This window comes from Toxorhynchites rutilus, chromosome 3 (genome assembly GCF_029784135.1).
Source record: "Toxorhynchites rutilus septentrionalis strain SRP chromosome 3, ASM2978413v1, whole genome shotgun sequence".
In the NCBI taxonomy this organism is placed as follows: Eukaryota; Metazoa; Arthropoda; class Insecta; order Diptera; family Culicidae; genus Toxorhynchites; species Toxorhynchites rutilus.
In genome coordinates, this window is record NC_073746.1 from 81,135,484 (window position 1) to 81,160,187 (window position 24,704).

Genomic DNA, 24,704 nt, shown 5'->3' on the forward strand with positions numbered 1-24,704 from the left:
CTACGACAGGTTGAAATGTAATTCTAAATGATTTTTTTTTTGTTTGCTCCGCCCGTTCGTGGCCTCGGAGAGTTTCTCCCCGTGGTTTGTGTACTGTGTTCGACTTTGCAACATTGACTCGTGTGACCCAGCCAGACAAGAGATAACTGTTTTAAATCTTTGGTCACCGACTTGGACGGAATGATCTCTACCCAGGCCATCTCTGGGCAGCCAATATATTCGCGTTTTTGTGCGCGAATTATTTCGCTGATTCTCTCCGGACAGAACATTCACGAGAAGGCAGCTAAATGGGAAATGAAGATTCGAGCCAAACGATGAAGAAAAAACTTTCGGGAACATTTTTGAGGGGTTGCGGACTGGACAAGTGGTTAAGATTTATTATTACTTTAGTACAAATATCTCTGGACGGAATTCATCTGTAGTTTAATGGGCGAAATAATAATGAGAATCAATTATGCTTTGACGGTAGAATTTAAACTCATTGGTTGTTCTTTCAGATTAAGTAAACGCTTTCACTTTTAATCACTGTTTTGAACTACTCGTAATTGGTGTTAGATAACACGGTACACATCTTTCTTTTTCTCTCTCTCTCGATCCAAAAGTGTGGTTATTTCGTCATCTGCTATCCGCACCGGACGAAGCCCAAGATCGTAAAACGGCGGAAAGTCTCCAGACAAATATTGAAAGCCACGTCTGCTGCTCGGAGCGAGTGCGTAACCTCGTAGATGTCATAAATCCTTCACGCGTGTCTTTCGCTATGACAGATTATGTCTCGTGTTTTGTGCTTCGCGCTGGCAGTGGTGGGATACGCATCAAATGCGCAACTTACACGGTTGTAGGAAACGGTATCTATCGTAGCGGAAGAGATAGCGGCGTAGGTGAGCTCTCACCATTACAAACGTAATGAGACGTAACTTTCTTCTGATGAAAACAGGGCTATATAGACTGGGGATCATTTTTATGATCCATCTCTGTTTAGGTTATACCCGGCGAGTAACCTTGCGTTGAAAATATTTACTTACTTAGCAGTGGCTTAGATAAAATTGAATGTGTTCTTAGAAACAAGTATTAGTTTGCTTTTAGACCGTAGCTTGGGATCCACCATGATCTTAAAATGCTTCGCAACAAACTGCAGATTGTGTAAAAACACTGCAGAAACACTGCTGAACTTGGAACAAATTAAAAGCCACCGAACAGCAATAATTATCGCTTCCAAACCTAATACAAATAATCAACAATTCAGTCATTAAATGGAACCATTATATGCCAAATTCGTACCACGGAACACGGTCCGCATTCCTGGCGCTGAACGAACCAATCTTAGGCCCCCATGACTTGGCGGCTGAAGTTTTAATGGGAGCCACAATCCCCAGAAGCGTTTTTTCAACTCAGTCTCTTACCTGCGATGATGCTCAGTTTTTCGTTTTAGTTTGCCCAGCCTGTTCGATACACATACACACTTTTTTTTTTTATTATTATATTCGTCTTCTCAATTCGGATTTTTTTCTTCATTCTCGCATCTCGCGCTCGTCTGCTCTTTCAATTTAAATTCAACCACGACCCAGGCTTTTTGTTATCCTCGCTCTGATTTACCATCTGATGGCCATTGGTTAGTTTTGTTCATTCAATCTTCCATACTAATCGTATTGGCGAGAAAAAAAAATCTTATGCTCTAAATTCAGATCTTTTTTTATCGCTAAGCATATCGAGCAAGATTCAAAAAGCCTTCAAAAAGATCTTCGCTATTTTTAGTATCCAAAGATAATGTAGATAATTTGCTCCATCAGACTAGTACAGACAATTCAAGTTGTAACAAAAATGTACGATGATCCATGATCTACATTCTAGAATACAATCGCAAGTTTAGTGGTCCTTATCCAGGTAATTCGGAAAAGAAGACTGGTTCACATTACCGTAAAATGACTTAGTTTTGGAATCAGATCGCATGTTTAACTGGGAAGCTAATAATAAAGCTCCAATAACATTGAATCCGAAATCGCATATTATACCAGCTCTCATTTTCCAATGGTTTAACATCAGTTTGAAGGTGCTGCTTTTCATTTGCTCTTAAGTTTTGCGGAATGAAAGCCGAGAGAAAAACATTGATTTTGGACATCCACATCCGAAAAACCCAACAATGTCGGATGCTGATGTTGCCAAAAAGGAGCTTTAATCAGTGTGGCTTATGTGTTTGCCGATGCTTATACATAGTTTTTTCTGGATCCAGATCGCATACTATCATTTATTAAAACTTTTGAGCTGCCACACCAAGCGATACTGCGGCGTAAAAGTATCATATACAGGGTTTTCCAACTTTAAATTCCGAAAGTAAATTGAAATAAAACACACTTAGAATTCGAATTTCGATGAAACTTTTATTTCAAATGAAAGTTTGGTTTATGCCATTATGTGTGAAATACAACATCGTTCAAATGTCCACCTAGGGCTTCCTCGCACACCTTGATCCGGAACAGGTAATTTTCGATGACTTTTCGGCACATATGGGGCGGTATCTCGGTCATAACTTCACGAATGTTGTCTTTCAAATGTTCAAGAGTTTGCGGATAGTGGGCATAGACACGGTCTTTCGCATAACCCCACAAAAAAAAGTCTAGCGGGTTCAAATCGCATGATCGATTTTGGCTGTCCACAATTGGCATCACCAAAACGCGAAATTATGCGTCCCTCAAATTTCGTTCGCAATATGGCCATGTTCGGTCGTGTTGTGTGGCACGTGGCGCCGTCCTGCTGAAACCACATGTCATCCGTATCCATTTCTTCAATTTGTGGCCCAAAAAAATCGGTGAACATGCGGTCATAGCGCTCACCATTCACAGTTACCGTCTCGCCTTCCTCAATTTCAAAGAAATACGGCCCGATGACTCCACCAGACCATAATGCGCACCAAACAGTGACTTTTGGCGGATGCAATGACCTCTCAACCATCACGTGTGGATTTTCTGAGCCCCATATACGGAAATTTTGGGTGTTCACATAGCCACCGAGCTCGAAATGTGCCTCATCGCTGAAGAAAATTTGATTCGAAAATTAAGCATTTTGCTGCTGTTGTTCGTTCACCCAATCGACGTATGCCCGACGCATTCCATGGTCACCACGCTCTAATTTTTGTACCAGTTGGACTTTAAATGGATGTAGGTGCAAGTCCAAATGCATAATTCGCCAGAATGGTGTGTTTGACAAGCCCAATTGCTGAGCACGCCGTGGAATCGAAACATTCGGGTCATCCTCCACACTGGCAGCAACAGCAGCAATATTTTCGGCCGAACGCACATTACGATGATGTACAGGTTTCACAATATCCGCTACGGATCCAGTTTGTTCGAATTTACGCACTACATTAGCGATTGTGTGCTCTGTAGGCCGTCCATGACGACCAAAATCCGTCCGTAATGCTCGATAAACATTTGCCGGTTTTTCATCATTTTTATAGTATAATGTAACAAAATTAACACGTTGTGCGATGCTAAAACGATCCATATTGTAAAATGGCAGACATTCAACTAACGATATGACGCTTTGGTTGACAGCTATATCAAACGGTTGTCAGCGCAGGGCTGTATACTTTCGGAAGCCCGAAATGGAAAACCCTGTACATTAATGTAGCTTTGTTCAAATGTAAGAAATTTCACCAGCGGAAAAAACCTGAATTAATTTGCACTTTTTGACGAAAATCTGTACTCTCGGCTCGGCAGTTAGAAATAAAAGTTTGAGAAACTAACCTTCAGAAAAACAATACAACCTACTTTCCAAATAACTACAATTCAAACAACTTCTACAGATCATTCAATCATATTATTGGTTTTCGTGTTCTGTTAAAAATGTGTGCAAACTTTGATTATCGTGTTGTGTTCTAAGCTGAAGCTCATTTATGGTTGATTGAAGGTGCGAACAAACAACATTGTTTCATTTGGTTTTATAAAATTGTTACAATCGGAGAAGGCAATACGATTTGATCGTGTCAAATGCAAGCTTTGGATCCGACCGATATATGAGTTCAACAAGACGGCGCTACTTGGCACACAGTACGCGAAAAATAAAACCAATTGAGTCGCGAGCTTTGTATACAATTAATCTTTCCCTTTGGACCTGTAAATTAGCCACTTAGATCGTATGATTTTACACCTCTTTTTGGATTTACATAAAGCCTCTCATCGTTCCGGATAAATCAGCAATGATTGAGGGATTCTGTAACATTTGACATACCGAATGAGACATCTTCCTAATTGTAACATTTACCCAAATGCAATATTTTTCATTAAAATAAATATAACATTTACTCAAATATACTATTGACGTAGGACTACGTCTAACCGGAAGATATAGGGGGTGAAATGGAAATCTAGGCACTGAACAAGTAGGAAAAAATGCAAGATTTGGAACGCTTATAACTCGAGCATTTCTCAATAGATCGCAAAGGTTTTTGCATCAATTGATAGGAAATATATCTACGCATCTATCATAACGAATAACATTTCATTTTTCTTGAGATAAATAATTGAATAATTGTGAAATATCAAGCATTGTCAAAATGCACTATGTGCCCATTTTTGATTGGTCCATTTTGTGCTCCTCAAATCGTACCGACCAAAACGGGCAACCAGAGCAGCAGCGAAATAGAATGAAGCGCGATTGGAAAGGAAAAAGAAAAAAATTAACGAAACATTGGTCGCAGTCTCACACATGCGTAATTCTCGAGCCAGCCAGTCAGCTTAAAAATCCCTGCTCCGCTGCCGTAACGATCATTCTCATTCAAACCGTACACCACATCGGTTCGCATCACAACACATCAACAAATCAACCCAAGCAGCCATGTCTGGACATGGTAAAGGAGGAAAAATGAAGGGAAAGGCAAAATCCCGCTCGAACCGTGTTGATCTGGAGTTCCCCGCAAGGGTAGCCAGGCCGAGCGCGTTAGTATCAGTGCACCAGTCCACCTAGCCGGCGTTATATAGTTTCGGCCGCCGAAGTGATCGAGTTGGCTGGTAAAGCTGCTCGCGACGATAAGAAAAACCGCATTCGGAACAGAACACATTCGGTTCGGTGGACATCAAGACAACAGGCAGTTGCAGCGAGTGGCGAGTGGCAAACGCAATCGCAAAACGGCATCAGGTAGCAGAAGAAAAAAGTTTGTTCTTTATACAAACTGCTTTGGTGGCAAATCCAGAACAAGGCGGCATCAAGGGCGTTCGAAATGGTTTTTTTCAAAACCACGAGTACTAAGTTTTCTAAATTGGAACCATTCCATAAAACAAGGCGCTTTTCAGGGCCATTAAACCTTTCAAAAAAGAGTTTAGGAAATACAGTTCAATGCTTTCTAAAACAATATACAAAATAATAATAAAACACAAATTGATTTTTTCATAATTTGTTTGCCAGGATCTGATGAGTATGTGAATTTGGCAGTTGTTCTGAGCTTATTGATAGTTGGGGACTTTCCTGATTATTGAAAGTACAGTAATTTACTATTAGTTCGACATTTAGCTAATTGGACGGACATGTAATGCGACTTATTTAGATGGACATTTTTGTAAACATAGAGATCCAAATTATGACCCCACATTGAAAGTCGACACTGTACCACTGTCATCGCAAATGTTCAATTACAGGTTAAAATTACCTCCAATCCGATACTGAGTGGTGTTAGTGCGACGTGCCATTGAATGTAATTTACTGTACAATATGTCACAAGCTGGATGGGAAGAAATTTTCCAACTGTGAAAGCTGTGGCGAGTGGCAAACGCAATAGCTAAACAGGAAGGTTTAACCGAACAAGATAGGAATATCGAGTGATAACAAAAACACAACACCAAAAGTTCTTTTCAGAACCATCAACATGTTCAAAAAGAGTAAACAGTAAACTAATCCATTTTTCAGGTAGATAGGTAGGTATTCACGTAGGAGAAGAAAATAAAACAATAAATTTAAAATATATATTTAACAAAAGCTGTCCCCTTTGTATAGTCCTACGTCACTCCGGTTATGTCCCCGACATTACCCACCCGTTTTTTTTAAAACTATTTTTTATTAGAATATATTTCTATATTCTGATAAAAGTTAGTAACGCTTCATTTTATTGCATCGTACTTCCGCCGCTGTCAAAAACTCGTATATTGTGTTAGTGGAAGAATAACAAAAAAAGATGGGTGGGTTATGGGCCTGATCACGAACATCACTTCACGGTGAAAACGGAATGAAATGCATACAAATCGCATACAATTAATTTCATTTTCACCGTGAAGTGACGTTCGTGATCGAGCCCTATATCTATGATGTAACCGCAAGCTTGACGTGGGAATACCGCTGGCTAAGTAATAATTTGTTTATATTGATTGAACAATTTCTGAATTAAATTTGATTGATTGTAAATTAATAGTTTGAACCCATGCCATGTAAGATCAATTCATGCATTGTGATAGATTATGTTCTTCGCTACAAGTAAATTTAATGACCATCCTTTTATGTTTGGTATGATGAACAGGACATTCAAAATACGTGAACGAAATAATTTTCAAACAATCATTGTATTTTACCTCTGAAATTATTACCTCTCTCATGTAAACGTACTTCTCGCAGCTTACATATATTTGCAATGCCGATTTCTCTAGGCTGCATGGTTTAGAAGCCCGTGTTAGGGAAACACATTTCAGTGGGAACAAAAATACCCCCGACATGCATGCATTTGCAATTCCGATTTCCCCAGGCACCTTGGTTTTGAGGTCTGTGTTGGGGAAACCGTAAATCGGACCAATCAAAACGTGGCAGTTAGGGTGTTTAGATAACGCTTGACATTTCACAGTTATTCAATTGTTTATCTCATGGAAATTAACATTTCATTCACAGTGATAGATGCGTAGAAATATTTCCTATCAATTGATGCAACCATTTTTCCGATCTAATAAGAAATGCTCGAGTTATAAGCATTCGAAATCTTTCATTTTTTCCTGCATCTTCTGTGTTAAGGTGTGAAAACGTGATATAGTTTCATTGCCAGCGGAAATAAACATTATAGAAATTGATAATTGCATTGCTGTTTTGCAATATCTTTCATTTACTCCATTCTTGTATCGAGCAGTGTGTATATGTGTGTGATAACAATATTAGGAATAAACGTTGTCTGCTGGCTAGTTGGATTGAGACAGTGTTTGCAAATCGCAGATGGTTTACCAAATAAGTTGAAAACTAACAGAAACGAATGCATGAGTTGTCTGTTATTGACGGCACGGGTAGGCAAGCACACAAATGGACATAACAAATATATGGGAAAATGGAAATGCTCTCATTTTTTATTGATTCAAACCGTTTACGGTTTAAGGAATCCTAGCAGCAATTCAAACATGTATTCATACATATTCCGATTTAATAACAATTTCGGATTCTATTGGCATGTACATCATCGGAATGAGTTCGTAGCGAAAATGGTTATTAACGTTCATACAACGTTTCATAATAACGTTACCTTTTCTGATTTTGTACCCTTACTGAAGAACGTTGTCCTACGTCAAAAGTACTTGACCAAAATGAATATTTGTATGCGGAAATCAGGCCCTGACTTTTTTTTATGCGGTCCCTATCTATCGCACAAATTTTTTTTTTCAAAATGTGTACCGAACACGATATTTTAAAGCTACTGGTAAAGTTTTACACGATTTTTTTATGCGACTTTTTTTGTGCGGTCCCTCTCCCCCGCACAAAAAAAGGTTTGCCTGTACGCATCAACTCACATTGTGAACTAACGTCCGAATTTAGGTGAAAAGATAACTCGTTGCGTTAGAGAGGAAAGCGAGTGGTTAGTGTTGCGACTGGGCTCTTCGTGTGACAGCTCTCGACTATCACAACGATTGACATCATCAACAGCAGCATCCGGAACCGCCATCATTAAGTGTTTTATTGTCGCTTGTAGATCACACGTTCTTGTATTGTCCATGTAATAAATGTAGTTTTTATTTCGTTTACGTCCGGGTTTTATATTAGTCGAATGACTACCGCGTCACGGCCACCCACACGCAACGTGACGTAACAGTGGTGACTCGGGTTCACGGTTTTCGAGTTCGTGTTTTTCGTAAAGTGACATTGGACCAACAAAATCGCGCCTCCCACGCACAAGAAAAGGAAGCTGCCCATGCCAATGGAGAGAGCTTCGGAGATGCCATCCGTTCCCGTTTCAAACAACAACCCCGCGCACTCGTTGTCGACAGACGCGTTCATCCTCCAGATACTACAGCAACTTCAACAGCAACAAGTCACCAACCAGCTCCTCCACAATCAGCAGCTGGCCAACGAGCAGCAACGTGCATTCATCAGCCAGCAGGAAAATGCCCTCCGAAACATTCAAGTCCAGGTACCAACGAACACAGAAGTGATCCTCGATTCGCTAGCGAGCAACGTGAAGGAATTCCGCTGTGGCGTTGAAAGAAACATAACCTTTTCCTCGTGGTTCTCGCGCTATGAGGATTTGTTCTCGCAAGATGCATCCCGTTTAGATGATCCAGCTAAAGTGCGGTTATTAATGCAGAAGCTCGGCATAGCGGAGCACGAGCGATACAGCAGTTTGATATTACCGAAAACTTCCCAGGAGTTCTCATTCACCGATACGGTAGCCAAACTTAGGGACTTGTTTGGGGCTGCTGAGTCGATTTTCAGCAAACCTTATCGTTGTTTGCAGATTTCCAAGAAGTCGACGGAAGACTTCGTAACATACGCCTGCAGAATAAATAAAAACTGTGTCGAGTTCGAGCTCGGTGCCCTAACGGAGGAGCAGTTTAAGGGCTTAATTTTTGTGTGTGGATTGAAGTCGGAAGCAAACGCAGAAATTCGGACACGGCTCTTGTCTCGGATCGAGGAGAAAGATGACGTGACCCTCGAACAGCTGTCAGCAGAATGCCACCGTCTTATCAATCTACGTCACGATACGGCGTTGATTAAGGAATCTAGCAGGGAAGTGCATACAATCAGGAAGAAACGGTTCACGAGACGGCCAAGAATGAAACAGGATAGCTCCAGTTCACAATCATCACCGGGAGAAAAGAAGAAGGAACCACCAAGTCCGTGTTGGTACTGCGGCAAGATGCACTACACCCGGGACTGTAAATACAAAACACACCACTGCTCGGAGTGTAGGCATTACGGACATAAAGAGGGGTATTGCGCGAGTTCTATGAAGCCCCGACGTAGGCAAACGCATATGAATATGCGCAACGTTACGGTTGAAACCAAAACCGTGAAGGTGTCTGTGAATAGCGTGCGCGGAAGAAGGAAGTTTGTATCAGTCGAGATCAACAGCGTTCCAGTCCGGTTGCAGTTCGATTCAGCATCGGACATCAGCGTTATTTCGACTGAGACATGAAAGCATCTCGGAAAACCACCAGTTCGCACATCATCAGTGACCGCCAAAACTGCATCAGGCGATCCTCTGCAACTACTGTCTGAGTTCGTTTGCTCGGTTATGATCAACGGTGTAACGAAAGTTTGCACGGTATTCGTCGTGGCACAGGATCTCCACATTCTCGGGCTAGTGGAAACATTCCAGCTGGATACACTACCGATGAACGTCTTTTGTCGTCAAGTCAGCGATTCCAGATCCTATGCTGATCGCCTCAAGCAGACCTACCCATCTGTTTTCAGCACCAGTTTGGGATATTGCACTAAGGTTACCATGAAACTGAACCTCAAACCTGATCAGAACCCTGTTTTCCGTCCGAAGAGACCTGTGGCATACGCCATGTACCAGGCCGTCGACGAGGAACTTGATCGACTCGAGCGTTTGAAGATTATCAACCCGATCGACTACTCGGAGTGGGCCGCTCCGATCGTGGTCGTTCGCAAAGCCAATGGCAACATACGGATATGCGGCGATTACTCTACAGGACTGAACAATGCACTCCAACCGCATCAATATCCGTTGCCGTTGCCGCAGGACATATTCATCAAGCTCGCACACTGCAAGATCTTCAGCATTATTGATATGTCGGAATCATACTTGAAGGTTGGAGTCGACGAATCTTCTAACCATCAACGTATGCTTCTAACCATCAACGCCCATCGAGGTCTCTACAAGGTAAATCGCCTCGCACCTGGCGTAAAAGCTGCTCCAGGAGCATTCCAGCAACTTGGAGCACTGGACGAACCTCAATGCCCTGTTCCAGCGTCTACAAGAATTCGGATTCACCGTTCGAATCGAGAAGTGTTCGTTCGGACGGCAGCAAATCAAATATCTCGGACATCTTCTGGACCAGCACGGCGTTCGACCTGATCCTGCCAAGATCGAGGCCATCGCACGCATGCCTGCTCCAACCAACGTCTCAGAGGTGAGATCGTTCCTCGGCGCAATAATTTTTTACGGCAAGTTTGTCCCCAATATGCGCGCTCTTCGCTATCCACTGGACGAATTGTTGAAAGCAGGTGTCGATTTCGACTGGACATAGCAGTGCCAGGGAGCTTTTGATAAGTTCAAAGACATCCTCTCGTCCGATTTGCTACTCACACATTACAATCCAAAACTGGAGATAATAGTTTCGGCTGATGCATCGTCAGTCGGCCTCGGGGCAACTTGTTATCAGTCACCGTTTCCCCGATGGTTCGATCAAAATTGTACAGCATGCCTCCAGAGCCTTAGCACCCGCTGAGCGCAACTATAGCCAACCAGATAGAGAAGGCTTGGCTATAATCTTCGCCGTAATAAAATTTTATCGCATGCTCTTCGGTCGAAAATTCCTCCTTGAAACGGATCAAGCTCCATTGCTGCGCATATTCGGAAGCAAGAAAGGAATACCAGTATATACCGCCAACCGGCTCCAACGCTGGGCCTTAATCCTACTAACGTATGATTTTACAATGGAGTATGTGGCCACTGATAAGTTTGGCCATGCAAACGTCCTTTCGCGTCTAATAAATAATCATGTGAAGCTTGACGAGGAATACGTCATAGCATCTGTCACCATGGAATATGACGTCAGGTCAGTAGCGTTCGATCCTATCAATGTGGTACCTATCAATTTTAGAGAGGTGCAACAAGGTACCCGCATGGATCCGGTGCTCAAGAAGCTCTACCGGTACATCCAACTTGGATGGCCTAAAAGTTTACCCCGCAACGCCGATCGGGAGCTCCAACGTTTCCACAACCGACACGAGTCCCTGACCACGGTTCAAGGTTGTATTTTATTCGGCGACAGGCTCGTTATTCCATTCCAGCTGCGTAAGCGATGTCTCGACGAGCTCCATCGTGGTCATCCTGGCATACAGCGGATGGAAGCACTATCTCGCAGCTACGTGTATTGGCCATTGCTGGACAGTGAAATTTTTTTGAGTGCACCCGTGGCCGAGTGGTTAGCGTCTCACATTATCATGCCGGGTGTTCGGGTTCGATTCCCGTTCTGGCCAGGGGATATCTCGACAGAGAAATTTCCTTCGACTTGCACTGTGATCACGCGTATTCTAGAGCTTGCCCCTCGGTATACATTCAAGGCGTGTTATTTGGCTTAAGAAATCTCAACTAAGTATTAATAAATGACACTAGTTAATGCATACGTTGAGACGGCAAAAGTTCCACAGGGAACGTTAACACCATTCAAGAAGAAGAAGAAGACAGTGAAATTGCCGACTGCGTGAAAGCTTGTATACAGTGTGCTTTGGCGGCAAAATCACCCCCAGTAGCTCTACCAGTACCCTGGCCTAAGTCCACTCGTCCATGGCAACGGGTCCACGTTGATTACGCTGATTCCATCAATGACGATTACTATTTGCTCGTTGTGGACTTCTATTCGAAATGGCCAGAAGTTGTTCAGACAAGTCGCATAACCAGCGCAGCGACCATCCGCATTCTCCGCAAGATATTTGCTCGTCTAGGGATGCCGGAAACATTGGTGTCAGACAATGGCGCCCAATTCACCAGCTCTGATTTCGCTCAGTTCTGCACCAGTAATGGTATAGACCATGTGACTACCGCCCCGTTCCACCCACAATCAAATGGCCAGGTGGAACGTTTCGTGGATACGTTTAAGAGGGCGATCAAAAAGGTTCACGAGGGGAAAAGTTCGGTAAACGAAGCAATCGACATGTTTCTGCTAGCGTATCGAAGTACGCCAAACTGGTCAGCAACAAATGGCATTTCACCTTCGGAACTAATGTTCGGCCGTCGTATACGTACGTGCCTCGAATTACTACGTCCTCCTGCTGAACAATCACCATCATCTCCATCTACCGAACCGAAGCAATCCTTCAACTGTAGTGAACCAGTGTACGTCAAGTAGTACTCTAAAAACGCCTGGATTTGGGTACCAGGCCTAGTTCTCGAAAGAGTGGGTCGAGTAATGTACAACGTTTGGACTGATGGGAGTCGTCTAGTCCGGTCCCACGTTAACCAGATGAGAAGCCGAGCATCATCCAGCTATATCCAAGGTTCCGGTAAACAGCCGTCAGCCAGACAGAAAACCTTGCCCATGAGCATTCTCTTGGACACTTGGGGCACACCAACGACTTTGACTGATACAGCACCTTCGCCAACGCCATCGCTATCACCACCCATGATTCCAATGAGAGTTGGTGTGGCGAAGATCAATCGAATGATCCCAACACATACATCATGAAAGTGATGACCTTTGGGGCGAGCTGCTCGCCCAGCTGTGCACAATTTGTTATCAACGAGAATGCTCGTCGTTTCGCTGCACGGTACCCGGCAGCTGTTGAAGCGATTCAGAAGAATCAATATGTCGACGATTTGCTTGCGAGCGTAGATACAGAGAACGAAGCAATCGAGTTAGCAAAATGCGTCCGGTTAATACATCAACATGGTGGCTTTGAAATGCGTAACTGGATTTCAAATTCGACACCAGTTCTGGAATCTTTACAAACGAGCCGCAAACCAGAGATGAATCTGGATATCATCACAGAATTTGCCTTGGAAAAGGTGCTTGGCATGTGGTGGAACACAACAACTGACGTTTTCCAATTCAAATTAAATATCGAACGAAATCGCGAGTTACTTGCTGAAGGAAAGCATCCAACCAAACGAGAAATTCTTCGCGTTCTAATGTCCATCTATGATCCTCTCGGCCTGATAGGGAACTATCTGATGTTCCTGAAAATTCTCTTGCAGGAGATTTGGAGAGCAGGAACAGAATGGGACGATATGATTCATGAAAAGCAACTTAAGGGATGGATTACATGGCTTAGGATTCTACCACAGATCGAGGAAATACGAATTCCTCGTTGTTATCATACTTCGTCGTGTGGAGATCAACATGCCGTCGAACTACACACCTTCGTAGATGCGAGCGAATTGGGATATGCTGCAGTTTCGTACTTTCGTTTTGTACAGGATGGTGTGATAAAATGTGCTTTAATTGGGGCTAAAACACGCGTAGCTCCCATCAAATTTGTCTCGATCCCACGTCTGGAGCTTCAAGCAGCAGTCATCGGTGTTCGATTAGCCAAAAGTATCGAGCAAGGGCATTCACTGGACATCAAACGACGTTATTTCTGGACGGATGCACGGGATGTCATATGTTGGCTCAATTCAGACAATCGTCGATACTCCCAATTTGTAGCCTTTCGTACAAGCGAAATTCTAGAAAATACAGAGATCAAGGATTGGAATTGGATTCCATCAAAATTGAATGTTGCTGATGAGGGTACCAAGTGGCAGCGACAACCGGATTTCGATGCTAACAGCCGCTGGTTCAATGGTCCTTCCTTTTTATGGGAGCATGAATGTGAGTGGCCAAAGATGCCAACATCCGACCATGTCACAGTGGAAGAAATCCGCCAAAACCTCCTCCATCATACAATTGATTTCAACGATATTTTGCGACCAGAAGATCACTCCAAGTGGAAGCATCTGCGACGCATAACGGCGCTGGTGATACGATTCGCTGAAAATATAAAACGCAAATTAGCAAAAGCCGTAACACAAACAGGAATACTTACGATGCACGAGTTAGCAACAGCTGAAAACTTTCACTATAGAAGATCACAAAACGAAGTTTACTCTGAAGAAATGGCAATCCTTACGAAAGCTAAAAGCATAAAAAATCAGCAAATTCTACCGAGGAAAAGTTCACTGTACAAACTTAGTCCATTCCTTGACGACAATGGCGTAATGCGAGTTCATAGCCGAATCGATGTCTGTGAGTTTGTCGGCAAGAAAAGTGCCTTCCCGATTGTGCTTCCACGTGACCATCGTCTCACACAGCTGATTTTGCTAGAAAGACATGAAAGGTACCATCATCAAAATCATGAAACCTACATAAATGAAGTGCGAAAGCAATACTACATTCCTCGTTTACGTGTCCAGTGCGAAAAGGTCAGGCGTAAGTGTCAGCAATGCAAAATACGAATGGCAAAACCTCAACCACCAGCTATGGGGAACCTGCCTCCAGCACGACTTGCTGCCTTTGTACGTCCATTCTCCTATACTGGCGTAGATTTTTTCGGTCCATATAATGTCGCGGTTGGTCGACGTACTGAAAAGAGATGGGGAGTTCTTATGACCTGCCTAACTATTCGAGCGATCCATATAGAGATCGCACACTCTCTGAACACAGACTCCTGTATCATGGCACTAAAAAACTTCATGGCACGACGCGGAACTCCAGTGGAGATTTTCAGTGATCGTGGAACCAACTTTGTTGGAGCAAGCAAAGAACTCTCTGATGCGCTAAAGTACTGTTGATAAGCAGATGATCATGCTAGAGTTTACATCGTCAACAACATCATGGAACTTCAATCCTCCTGCATCACCACATATGGGTGGTAGCTGGGAGAGACTTATACAATCTGTTAAAAAGATTCTTGCAGAAATCCATCCTAAACGATCGTTCACCGATGAAGTGTTGAGGAATACTTTAAATGAAATAGAAAACATCGTGAACAGTAGACCTCTAACATACGTACCAGTAGACGATGTATCATCACCAGCATTAACTCCCAATCATTTTTTGCTGGGATCATCCAACGGCTCTAAACCACTGGTCCCCTACGATGATAGCGCGATAGTTGTAAAACATTCCTGGAAAACATCACAAATTCTAGCCAACTATTTTTGGAGACGTTGGGTAATGGAATACTTACCGACCATAACACGTAGAACAAAATGGTTCCTTCCAGCGAAACCGATAGGCGTCGGCGATATTGTGATTGTTGTAGACCCTAATATGCCTAGATCATGTTGGCCAAAAGGAAGAGTGGTAGCGACAAAAATATCCAAAGATGGCCAGGTTCGTTCAGCAACAGTACAAACAGTTTCAGGTTTATACGAAAGACCAGCGGTAAAACTAGTTGTATTAGATATCGGTGCAAATATAAACAAGTTGAACCAGAGCCCAACTTAGGGGGGGACTGTTGCGCACAACTTCGATGTGACAACGCACCTATATCAAAACCCTATGTACCAACCGTAACGCACAGTGACGTAGCACAAGAATTAGAAAAGCTATTGTATGATAAATGAAATCAGATAAAGGAAATTGAATAGCGCAAATTCAAAAAAGGCGCCAAAGAAAAGTCGCAGATAGAACAGAAGTGTCGTAGATAGAAGATAGAAGATATTGAAATAGAAATACGAAAATTGTGTTCAAAATAAGAGATATTAAGGTATTTCAGTGTACAGTACTAAAATATTTACATTCAAAAATACTTTCAATTCAGGCTTATCGAGGAGGGAAAAAGATATTGAAACGTATAACGAAATATCAGGAATTATCGAGAACCTACAAACGTAAGGATTGATTTATTTCGATAACTGTGAATTAATGTGAATATTTTGTAGGGAAATTTTAATACATTATCATCGCAATAAATATTAAAATTACGGAAAGCGTTTCGATTCGTTGCTGGAGCAACACCAGTCGTCAATCCTAACCAGGAGTCCACATTATCTTCATCGACGTCTTCCAACTTTGAATCATCTGCAACTAGCACACCAACGATACAGCTTCCACGGCGCTTTTCTAGGCCCAGAAGACCACCTGAACGGCTTAACCTGTATCGATGATTCTAACGAAGGGAGATGTTGCGACAACTGGAATCGAACACTGGAAACACGGGCAGTGTGCAAGTGTTCCATTGTTTTCTCGCTGGGCTCTTCGTGTGACAGCTCTCGACTATCACAACGATTGACATCATCAACAGCAGCATCCGGAACCGCCATCATTAAGTGTTTTATTGTCGATTGTACATCACGTTTTTGTATTGTCCATGTAATAAATGTAGTTTTTATTTCGTTTACATCCGCGTTTTATATTATATTAGTCGAATGACCACCGCGTCACGGCCACCCAACGCGACGTAACAGTTAGTGCAATCGAAAGAAAACATACCCATTTCAATCGTCAAATTGTAAACTTTTTTTTAACTTTATTCACTGTTCATGTTTTAAGCAAATAAATTGCTGGATAAATTTCCTGTCTAATAATATATAATAGAACATATGTCGCAATAACGATTTTGAGTAATATGCGTTTGAAAACTCTTAATGAATCGTTACATTTTTCGTAGAGTGACCCCTCTATATAGAAATCAAAGACATGGTCCTATGTCAAAGGAATTATTAGGTATGTAATATAGCTCACCTTTTAAGTGAACCACGTTCATCTTTAGCAACAATAACTGTTTAAAATTATTCATCTATCGCTTACCCCGAATAAATCCCTAGCTTTGCTCTGTCGAATAGACCTATACTTCAAGAAACTAGCTCTAAATCTAAATGATAATTGTTCCATTAATATCGACGACCTTAGTCAGCGTGAGATCAACTTTTATTTTAATGTAATTTGATGAGCACGAAATCAGATTTGTGGCCTATAACGTATGATGACGTACAAACGTAAAAAACATAGATAATTAGGTATTTGATTCTTGATATGTTTGAAGCTAACTTTTGAACAGACGATTTAATATCCCTTCCAGAGCAATCCAACCCCACCTCACGGTAGGAGCTTATTTGCGTATTCCGATGTGTATACGCGCATTTTGTAACAAACCTCTAAGCCAAACCCACATAACGCGCTGGCGGCCGATGCCATAAATGAAAAAAATCTTGCCAAAAATTCGCCATTCGTATCGGTGCCGCATGTGTCGCTACCTTTTTGTGCGGGGGATGCCCATCACCACCATCATCACCGTCATCATCGTTATTATCAGCAACAGCAACATCAGCACTAGCAACAGAACACGGCAGCATCGGGCCGGACTACAGTCGATCCCAAAAAAAGGGAGCAGCAATAATGTTGCTGGTGGCGCAGATGCGCGAAGAACTGTTTGCTGGCTGGCGCTGCAGCTGAGAACCTCTAGTAGTGTTTGAAGATCTGTGCTGTTGCCGCGGCCGCCGCTACCACTGCCGCAGCTGCCGTCGGATATGGAGCGAAACTTCAGAAGGAAAACCTCAGCCACGGCCCGGTGTATAATATATCCACCTATAGTTTGCAGGTTGATTCTCGTGAAGAGAGAGTGTGTTTCCAGGCGCTGAGAGCGCAGTTTTTACTCCGCTGTGCGCCGAATGGAAATAAGCCGCAGTCAGATAAAATCCGAAAGATAATTAGTATTTAGTTCGGGAAGTGTGCTTGTGCCGGACAAATGTACTACGCGGTATTGCTCGGGAACGGGCGCAGTGCGGTGATCTTGAGTCGGGAGCACCACGTGAAAGTTTTTCCACCCCGAAAAGTGCACACCGGTGGCCGTTTTGGGGTCAAGTGAAATCAACCGCGCCACGGTGGTCGTCGTTCACAGCGCAAATGGTGGCGAACTCCTCCGGTTCGTTCTCACACGCAACGGTGACCGCCATCAGTTCCCGCAAAATAAAATTAATGTCTTCCTTTTCACCGAAAATGACTTCCAAAGTGAATAATTACTCATTGACACAGAGCGATTGGTGGTGGGCTGCAATCATAATTAAGGCCAGCGGCACTGCCTTAGAGGCATCTCTGCCACCACACAGCCAGGCCATACCAATTCTGGGCACGGAAAAACAGCATTACACCGAGAAGCAGCAATGCGTGTGATAAGAGCCCGAGGGTACGAATTTTGCGCAAAAGTTTCTCGTTACTGGCCGATCCCGGGCACCCTTCATTATTGATGACTCGAACAAGTGACGCTTTGGTGGACCGCGTAACGAGCCGAATAGCTCTTCGAAAAACCGAGGATCGGATCACGATTAAATTAAAATTCAATGAAACCAATCACACACACTAAAACGAAAAAAAACAGTTCAGAAGTGCAGTGAAAATCTCTAGTGTCCAGCCGGGGGTCCACCGACAGTTTGCCGAGTTCGTGAAAGTACGTACCCCAGGCTAGTGCAGGTGCCGCTGGAACACTCAGGTGGTCGTTTCTCCATTGCGGTTGGGTCCGTCGGGAACAAGTGTGAAGTGTGGATGGAGTGACGGGAAGGGTGGGGAATCCGATATAATCGCTTTTTATAGGCTGTGATACTCGGCGCTGCTACCGCAGGGCAAATCGAGTCCTCGTGTGACATACAATCGCGTTCGTGCACTAGGGTACCAACATGCGTTTTGTGCTAATTGCAATTTATTTGATATTAATTATGCCCATCACTGGATCTCGGTGGTAAGTTAGCTGCTATAAGGGGTTTATTACTGTGTGGATGGTTTTTCGTTTGTTTATGAGTGTAAACTGTAGTTTTTGGTTTTTAGTGCTACAGGTGTTTGAAGAAAGAGGTCTCAAAATAAATCGGAAGAATTAAAACAAAACACACACACACACACACACACACGGATAATTGATAGATTGTTAAAAATGGTTTTCTTTAAATTATTTTAGATAATCTTCTTGAACTGAAATACATTGATTTGCTTGCTCGGTAAGAGTTTCAAATAACATTTGTATGCAATTGATTGAGATGTTGTTTAGAAATTACTGTCTTCAAATGAGGCATAACGTTTCCCTTTATCAAATGGCGCTGAGAGAACATAAATCAAATGGAGCCAAATCAGAAGAGTTCGAGGAGTTTTATTTTGAACTAGCTGAACCGGCAAACTTCGTGCCGCCCACAAATGCCTTTCTGATTCAAATAATTTCGAACACTCACGTTTCCCGAAAATTATTTTTCTGTGTGCGATCTATATTCGCGGATTCTTTTTTGACATATACACCTGACGCAGACTGAGACATATCAATCCTGATACTGACTGTTCAAATCCGTTGCTCCGTTCTTGAGTTAAATCTTGTGGAACGGACACCAAATCATTTTTATTTATTTAGGGAAAATCAAGGTAAAACCGACACCCTAAGGATTTCCACATATTTCCAGGACCTCCCATGTTTTTTCGACTTCAAATGGTTATGGTTTCGACTTCAAATGGTTATGGTAACTTCTCATCAACTACTAATGAACCATTCTACAGTACCTGATGATCATTTTTTGACTAGAACTCGAATTTTGATAGAATACAAAAATTGATGTTTTCAGGTGAAATAAATGGGAGTGCGGGTGAGATCGACACCCAGTCGGGTAAAACCAACACCTTTAGAGAAACGAATGTAAACTCGTTACAATAATTTTTAAATATCAAGAGGCCACTATATACTATTTGGATGCTTCAAGAGGAGAGAGGAGGATAGTTGCAAATTTTATGTAATTGGATTGCTCAGACTTTGAATATTAAAAGCGAACAAATTCAACTGCAATTAAATCCCACAGCTCTCGCCGCTGATATAGTCTTAGGTTTGCGGAATGAATATTCGAATTCCGGTCTAGAAATCTCAGCCACCATTCATGTTTATGTTCCAGCTTGGGTGAGCATCCACGAGAGATGTGCCGATGAGCGTAGAAGCTCTGTCAGGTTTTTTGATTGCATGCCCGGTTCATCGTTGATTTTGGTTGTTTTTCAGTCGTTTTGTCTTCCAAATATAACATGCGGCATCTACAGGCATCTATAAAAAGTAAGTACGCATTTTTCCTATCAGTGGGACACAAACCCTGGTGTCGGTGTTACCCCGAACAGACTCGAAATTGCAAAACAAAGTTTTCGAGCATCGATAACAAAACCACCTACCGTCTCACAAAATACATTGAACAATGATCTAAAATGGCTTATGCTCTCAGAAGTTGCGAGTTTTCTAAAATTTTCTGACAAAAATACTTAAATTTAATTAGCGAAATTTTACACGGACTAACTCCTGTTTTCTGACCGGTTATGTTTTGTTGTTTATTTAAACAGCAAAGCGACTTCCTCAACTGTAGGGTGACTCGAAACGTAAGAAATGACAGGTGTGTATAGGAAGCATCGGAAATATTTTTTATACGCTGCTCCGTTCTTGAGTTAAATCGTGAGGAACGGACACCAAATCATTTTTATTTATAAACCCAGATTTTTTACCCGGTTTTTTTGCGTAGTTTTTTTACGAGGTTTTTTTTACGCGGATTTTCCAATTAACGCGGTTTTTTTACGCGGATTTTCCAATTAACGCGGTTTTTTTTAAGAGGTATGTATCCTCCGCGTAAAAAAAACCTGGGTGTATAGATTGGAAATTTGGTACATTTATTGATCATCATCCTTTTCATGTGGTGCAACCTTTCAGTCGAAGTTTTCAGTTAAAATGCGATGAATAGTTGTTTTCGATATCTAAAGAACTATTTCCACACCCTTCTACCTTTGTTGAAATTATTGAAATTAATTGTTCCTTTCTGTTCACCCATTAAAGCGCGGATAAATCACGCATGGGAAAAAACAACTATCTCGAATAGCCTATTCTTAGTTTTGTTTCAAAATCCTATGCTTAATAAGGCAAATACTCATTCAACACGATTGTTGTACCTCAATTTGAGATACGAATTCCGTAATATGATTTGTGTTTGCAACATTGTCAAGAACATGTAGTTTACAGCATTCAATTTGTTACATGTGTTGATTTTTATTGGAGGAAAACCTGAAAACCAGTTCTCGTTGCGATGCATAGTATCAAGTGAAACAGAATCTTTTATTCCTGCAAGGTGACAATTGTGGTATGGCTAGTGTATGTAGCCCTAAATCTGGTTCAAATTCGTTTCAGTGAAAGCAAATGGTCTACGATCTAAGCAGCATCTTTCTGCGTCGGTATCTTCCATTCAAACGGCTTATCCAGGAAGTCAAGACGAACAATAATTTCCAGTATAAAATTAATGTCTATTTCGTTCGCTTATCTGATAAAAAGACAGAGTTTCTCAAACATGGCAACATTTCCATAGCTGAAATTGTATTTGAGCTGTATCAAATATGATAATCTTTTTCGAGAATATTTCGATCGCGTCATTCGACTCGAAAACACGGATGAGTAAATTGCTTTTGAACTACCAGAGCATTCGATTTCTTCATACAGTTTCTCGAGTTCTTTACTCATAAAAAGGTTTCAGAGCTAAAGAGATGATAGTAAGTAAGAGTTAGTAATTTAAAGCCTAATTCAAGTGTTTTCAGAAAAGATTATTGACAAAGGCACATCGATTAAACTATGAACATCTTTGGTGGTTAGAATACGTTATTTAATTTTCTTAAACCCTTAGAAACTCGAGAGTTTTGGTATTTCAGCACCGTGAAGTGAAGATAATGCCACACAAATAATGCTGGTGGAGTTTAGCGTTGCCAAGTATAGTTTTCAAATATCAGGAGGAACTTCAGAAAGGAAGATTCGATACTAATGCATGTAAAGTCTTGGAGTTGGCTTCGATAAATCCGAATGAATTGTATATACAATTTTAGATAATAAGAGAGTCAATGGCCGGAATTCCGACTTACACTGGTACACGCGTACGCACGTAATATCATGCCAGTGTCCAACCAGAAATTTTTTGGTAGTAAGTCTAGTATTGTAATATCAATTTATTACGATTGATTTTTATTCTGATAAAAATAAAAATGGTGGTTTCATTTGCAAAAAAAAACCATTCCAGTTTGTTTTTTAGAATATGAATAATATATATTTTAGAATATGAGAATATGTAATAAGTATCTATATTGCAATAGATTGTTGGGGGGATCCAAATCGATTTGTGTCAAAATCTCTCGTAAATTCATCAAGAAACGATTTTGAAATAAGCGCTCAAAATAGGATATTTTTCGTGACGCAACCGATATTTAGTTTTTGAATTTGTACCCTCAATATGTTCCCGATAGACATACATATACATTCAAACAAATCACCTGTTAGCTCTGGACCGGTATAGCAACATGAGGTCGATCGTTGTCGTGACGGAATGTTACAGTCATTTGGATACTCTGAACGATTATTGTTTTCTTTCGAACGATGTTTTGTTTGTCATTTTGAATCCAATTTTAATTACTAGTAATATTCCTATGCAAAAACAACTTCTTTGCATGACGATGAAGAAGCTGGCATCTGGAATTATGTCGCCAATATGCCTCGGCTTCATTAACACGGTGAGCCCCGGAATGGTCTTACCGTGCTTTCTATTCAGTCCGCATCAAGAGCGCTTGCGCTCAGTGTCGGTCCCAGCTTCCATTTGTACACATTTGTATGTGTCGGTTCCAGTTTCAAACTTCGGCAAACTTCGTCTCGCCAAAAAATTTCATTTCGTTTTCACATCCACGGTTTCTTACTAAGCGCACATTCATGGGTCCAGAAGCCCCCATGCCCTTAGAGAGGGGGTAGGTGTGTCGGACCATCATAGAAACGATTCGTGCCTCCTAAAACCTCCACATGCCAAATATGGCTCAGTTTGCTTGATTAGCTCTCGAGTTTTTGCACCCTAAAACCTCCATATGCCTAATTTGGTTTCATTTGCTTGGTTAATTCTCGAGTAAAGGGTGTGTCACATCAAATTGCATCACGGAAACGCTGTAGAAATTTAATTTTTAGGAATTATATCTTCAGCTTTCGCTTATAATCAGATAAGAGTGTATGGATCACGTTGGCCATGCTTCACTGTCAATTTTTCGTAAATTTGGAAAAATGTCGTCGAACGAAAAAGAGCGTCGTGAATTAATCCTGTACACTCATTTCGAGAATCCGGAGTTGTCACATCGGGACATCGGTAAGATGCTGGGAATCGTCCAATCCACGGTCAGCAGAGTACTAAAACGATGCTTCGAGAACCTAACCATCGACCGGAAGGTGAAGAACGGCAAAAATGGATGCTCCGTCAGTGAAAAAGATCACAAGCGCGTAGTTAAGCAGTTTAGACGTGATCCGAGAAGTTCGGTCCGGGATGTCGCCAATAAGCTGAATTTGTCAAGTTCATTCGTCCAGCGGACCAAGCAGCGGGAGGGCCTGCGTACATACAAGGTTCAGAAGGCTCCTAACCGCGACGAAAGGCAAAACATGGTGGGGAAGACGCGAGCCCGGAAGCTGTACACCGAAATGCTGACGAAGCCGCATTGCCTGGTAATGGACGACGAAACCTACGTCAAAGCGGACTTTCGTCAGCTGCCGGGCCTGTTGTTCTTCTCCGCAGAGGACAAATTCAGCGTTCCGGAGGAGATTCGCAAGCAGAAACTATCCAAGTTTGCCAAAAAGTACGAGGGCCCGACCATGTGTGGCAAGCGATCTGCTCTTGCGGAAAGCGGAGCTCCCCCTTCGTGATTACCGGCACGGTAAACGGGCAGGTTTACCTTAAGGAGTGCCTACAAAAGCGCTTACTACCACTATTGAAGCAGCACGAGGACCCGACCATCTTCTGGCCGGATCTCGCTCCGTGCCACTATTCAAAGGACGTGTTGGAGTGGTACGAAGCCAACGGGGTCACCTTCGTGCCAAAGGAAATGAACCCGCCCAACGCGCCGGAGCTTCGCCCAATAGAGAAATATTGGGCGATTATGAAGCAGGCCCTCCGGAAGAACCCGATAGTTGTCAAATCGGAGGCGGACTTCAAGAGAAAATGGATTTCTGTTCAAAAAAAACTACAACCTGACGTTGTACAGAACCTTATGGACGGGGTAAAGAGGAAGGTGCGAGCAGACGGGCTTGGGCTCGAAGTATGAATAAAAAGAAAATGCCAAAAGTTGTTTAATAGTTTTTATTTTACTGTCTAAAATTTTCAAAAGGATCGGTCTACTGGGCGAACTTCTACAGCGTTTTTTCCGTGATGCAATTTGAAGTGACACACCCTTTAATGCAGAAATTTGTGTTTCATTTGTATGGCAGCCCCCCCTTAGAGAGGGGGAGGGGTCTCAAATTAGTAGTTTTCGAGTCCATAAGAATCAGACAGACAGACAGAAATCCATTTTTATATATAGAGATAGATTATAACTATTAAGCATTATTGATTGTATTTGTTTCACATGGTTTACATGGCCTCGGGCCCAAGGGCGCTATATCATTTTTTTTTCTTGAAAGCTGTGATTTTTTTACACAGCATATTCAAAATTCGGAGAGGCGTTATTTTTATGTTCTTGAGTTATGATTTTTCAAAATCACCCGATGGTCCGAAAAATAATTTTTCCCCTTTTCCAAAAATGATTTTTTTTTTAAATTCGTAACCTTTGAACACTGGGTCGATTTAGATGATCGGTATATTTTTTTTAAAATTGTTTTATTGTATCCGATATCTGGAGTGCTATGTTCTACTTTTTTGTGCAAATAAAGCCGTTAATAAATGACGTTCCTGCAGGTTATGCAGCCAAATTTGCAAACAGTATGCTCAATAGAATTTTTTAGGATTTTTCCATAGAACCGGTACCGGTTGCCTGATTTTTGATTTTGATTGATTTTTGTATATCAGTGATATTGATGTAATTGCTTGTTTA

The 24,704-nt window shown here is 42.0% G+C and overlaps 1 protein-coding gene across 2 annotated transcripts in view; it reads left to right on the top strand.

The window, feature by feature from the left end:
- LOC129778125 (protein Wnt-6) overlaps positions 1–24,704 on the top strand; it is a 193,608-nt gene that overhangs the window by 117,635 nt on the left and 51,269 nt on the right. Inside the window, exon 1 of one of the 2 annotated variants that reach the window (XM_055784824.1) lies at positions 17,225–18,573. The exons of the other annotated variant lie outside the window; for it this stretch is intronic. Within the exon in view, the coding sequence (XP_055640799.1) occupies positions 18,512–18,573 (62 nt within the window). The 5' untranslated portion in view covers positions 17,225–18,511. Of the gene's footprint in view, positions 1–17,224; positions 18,574–24,704 lie in introns of those variants that run through there. 2 annotated transcript variants of the gene reach the window in all.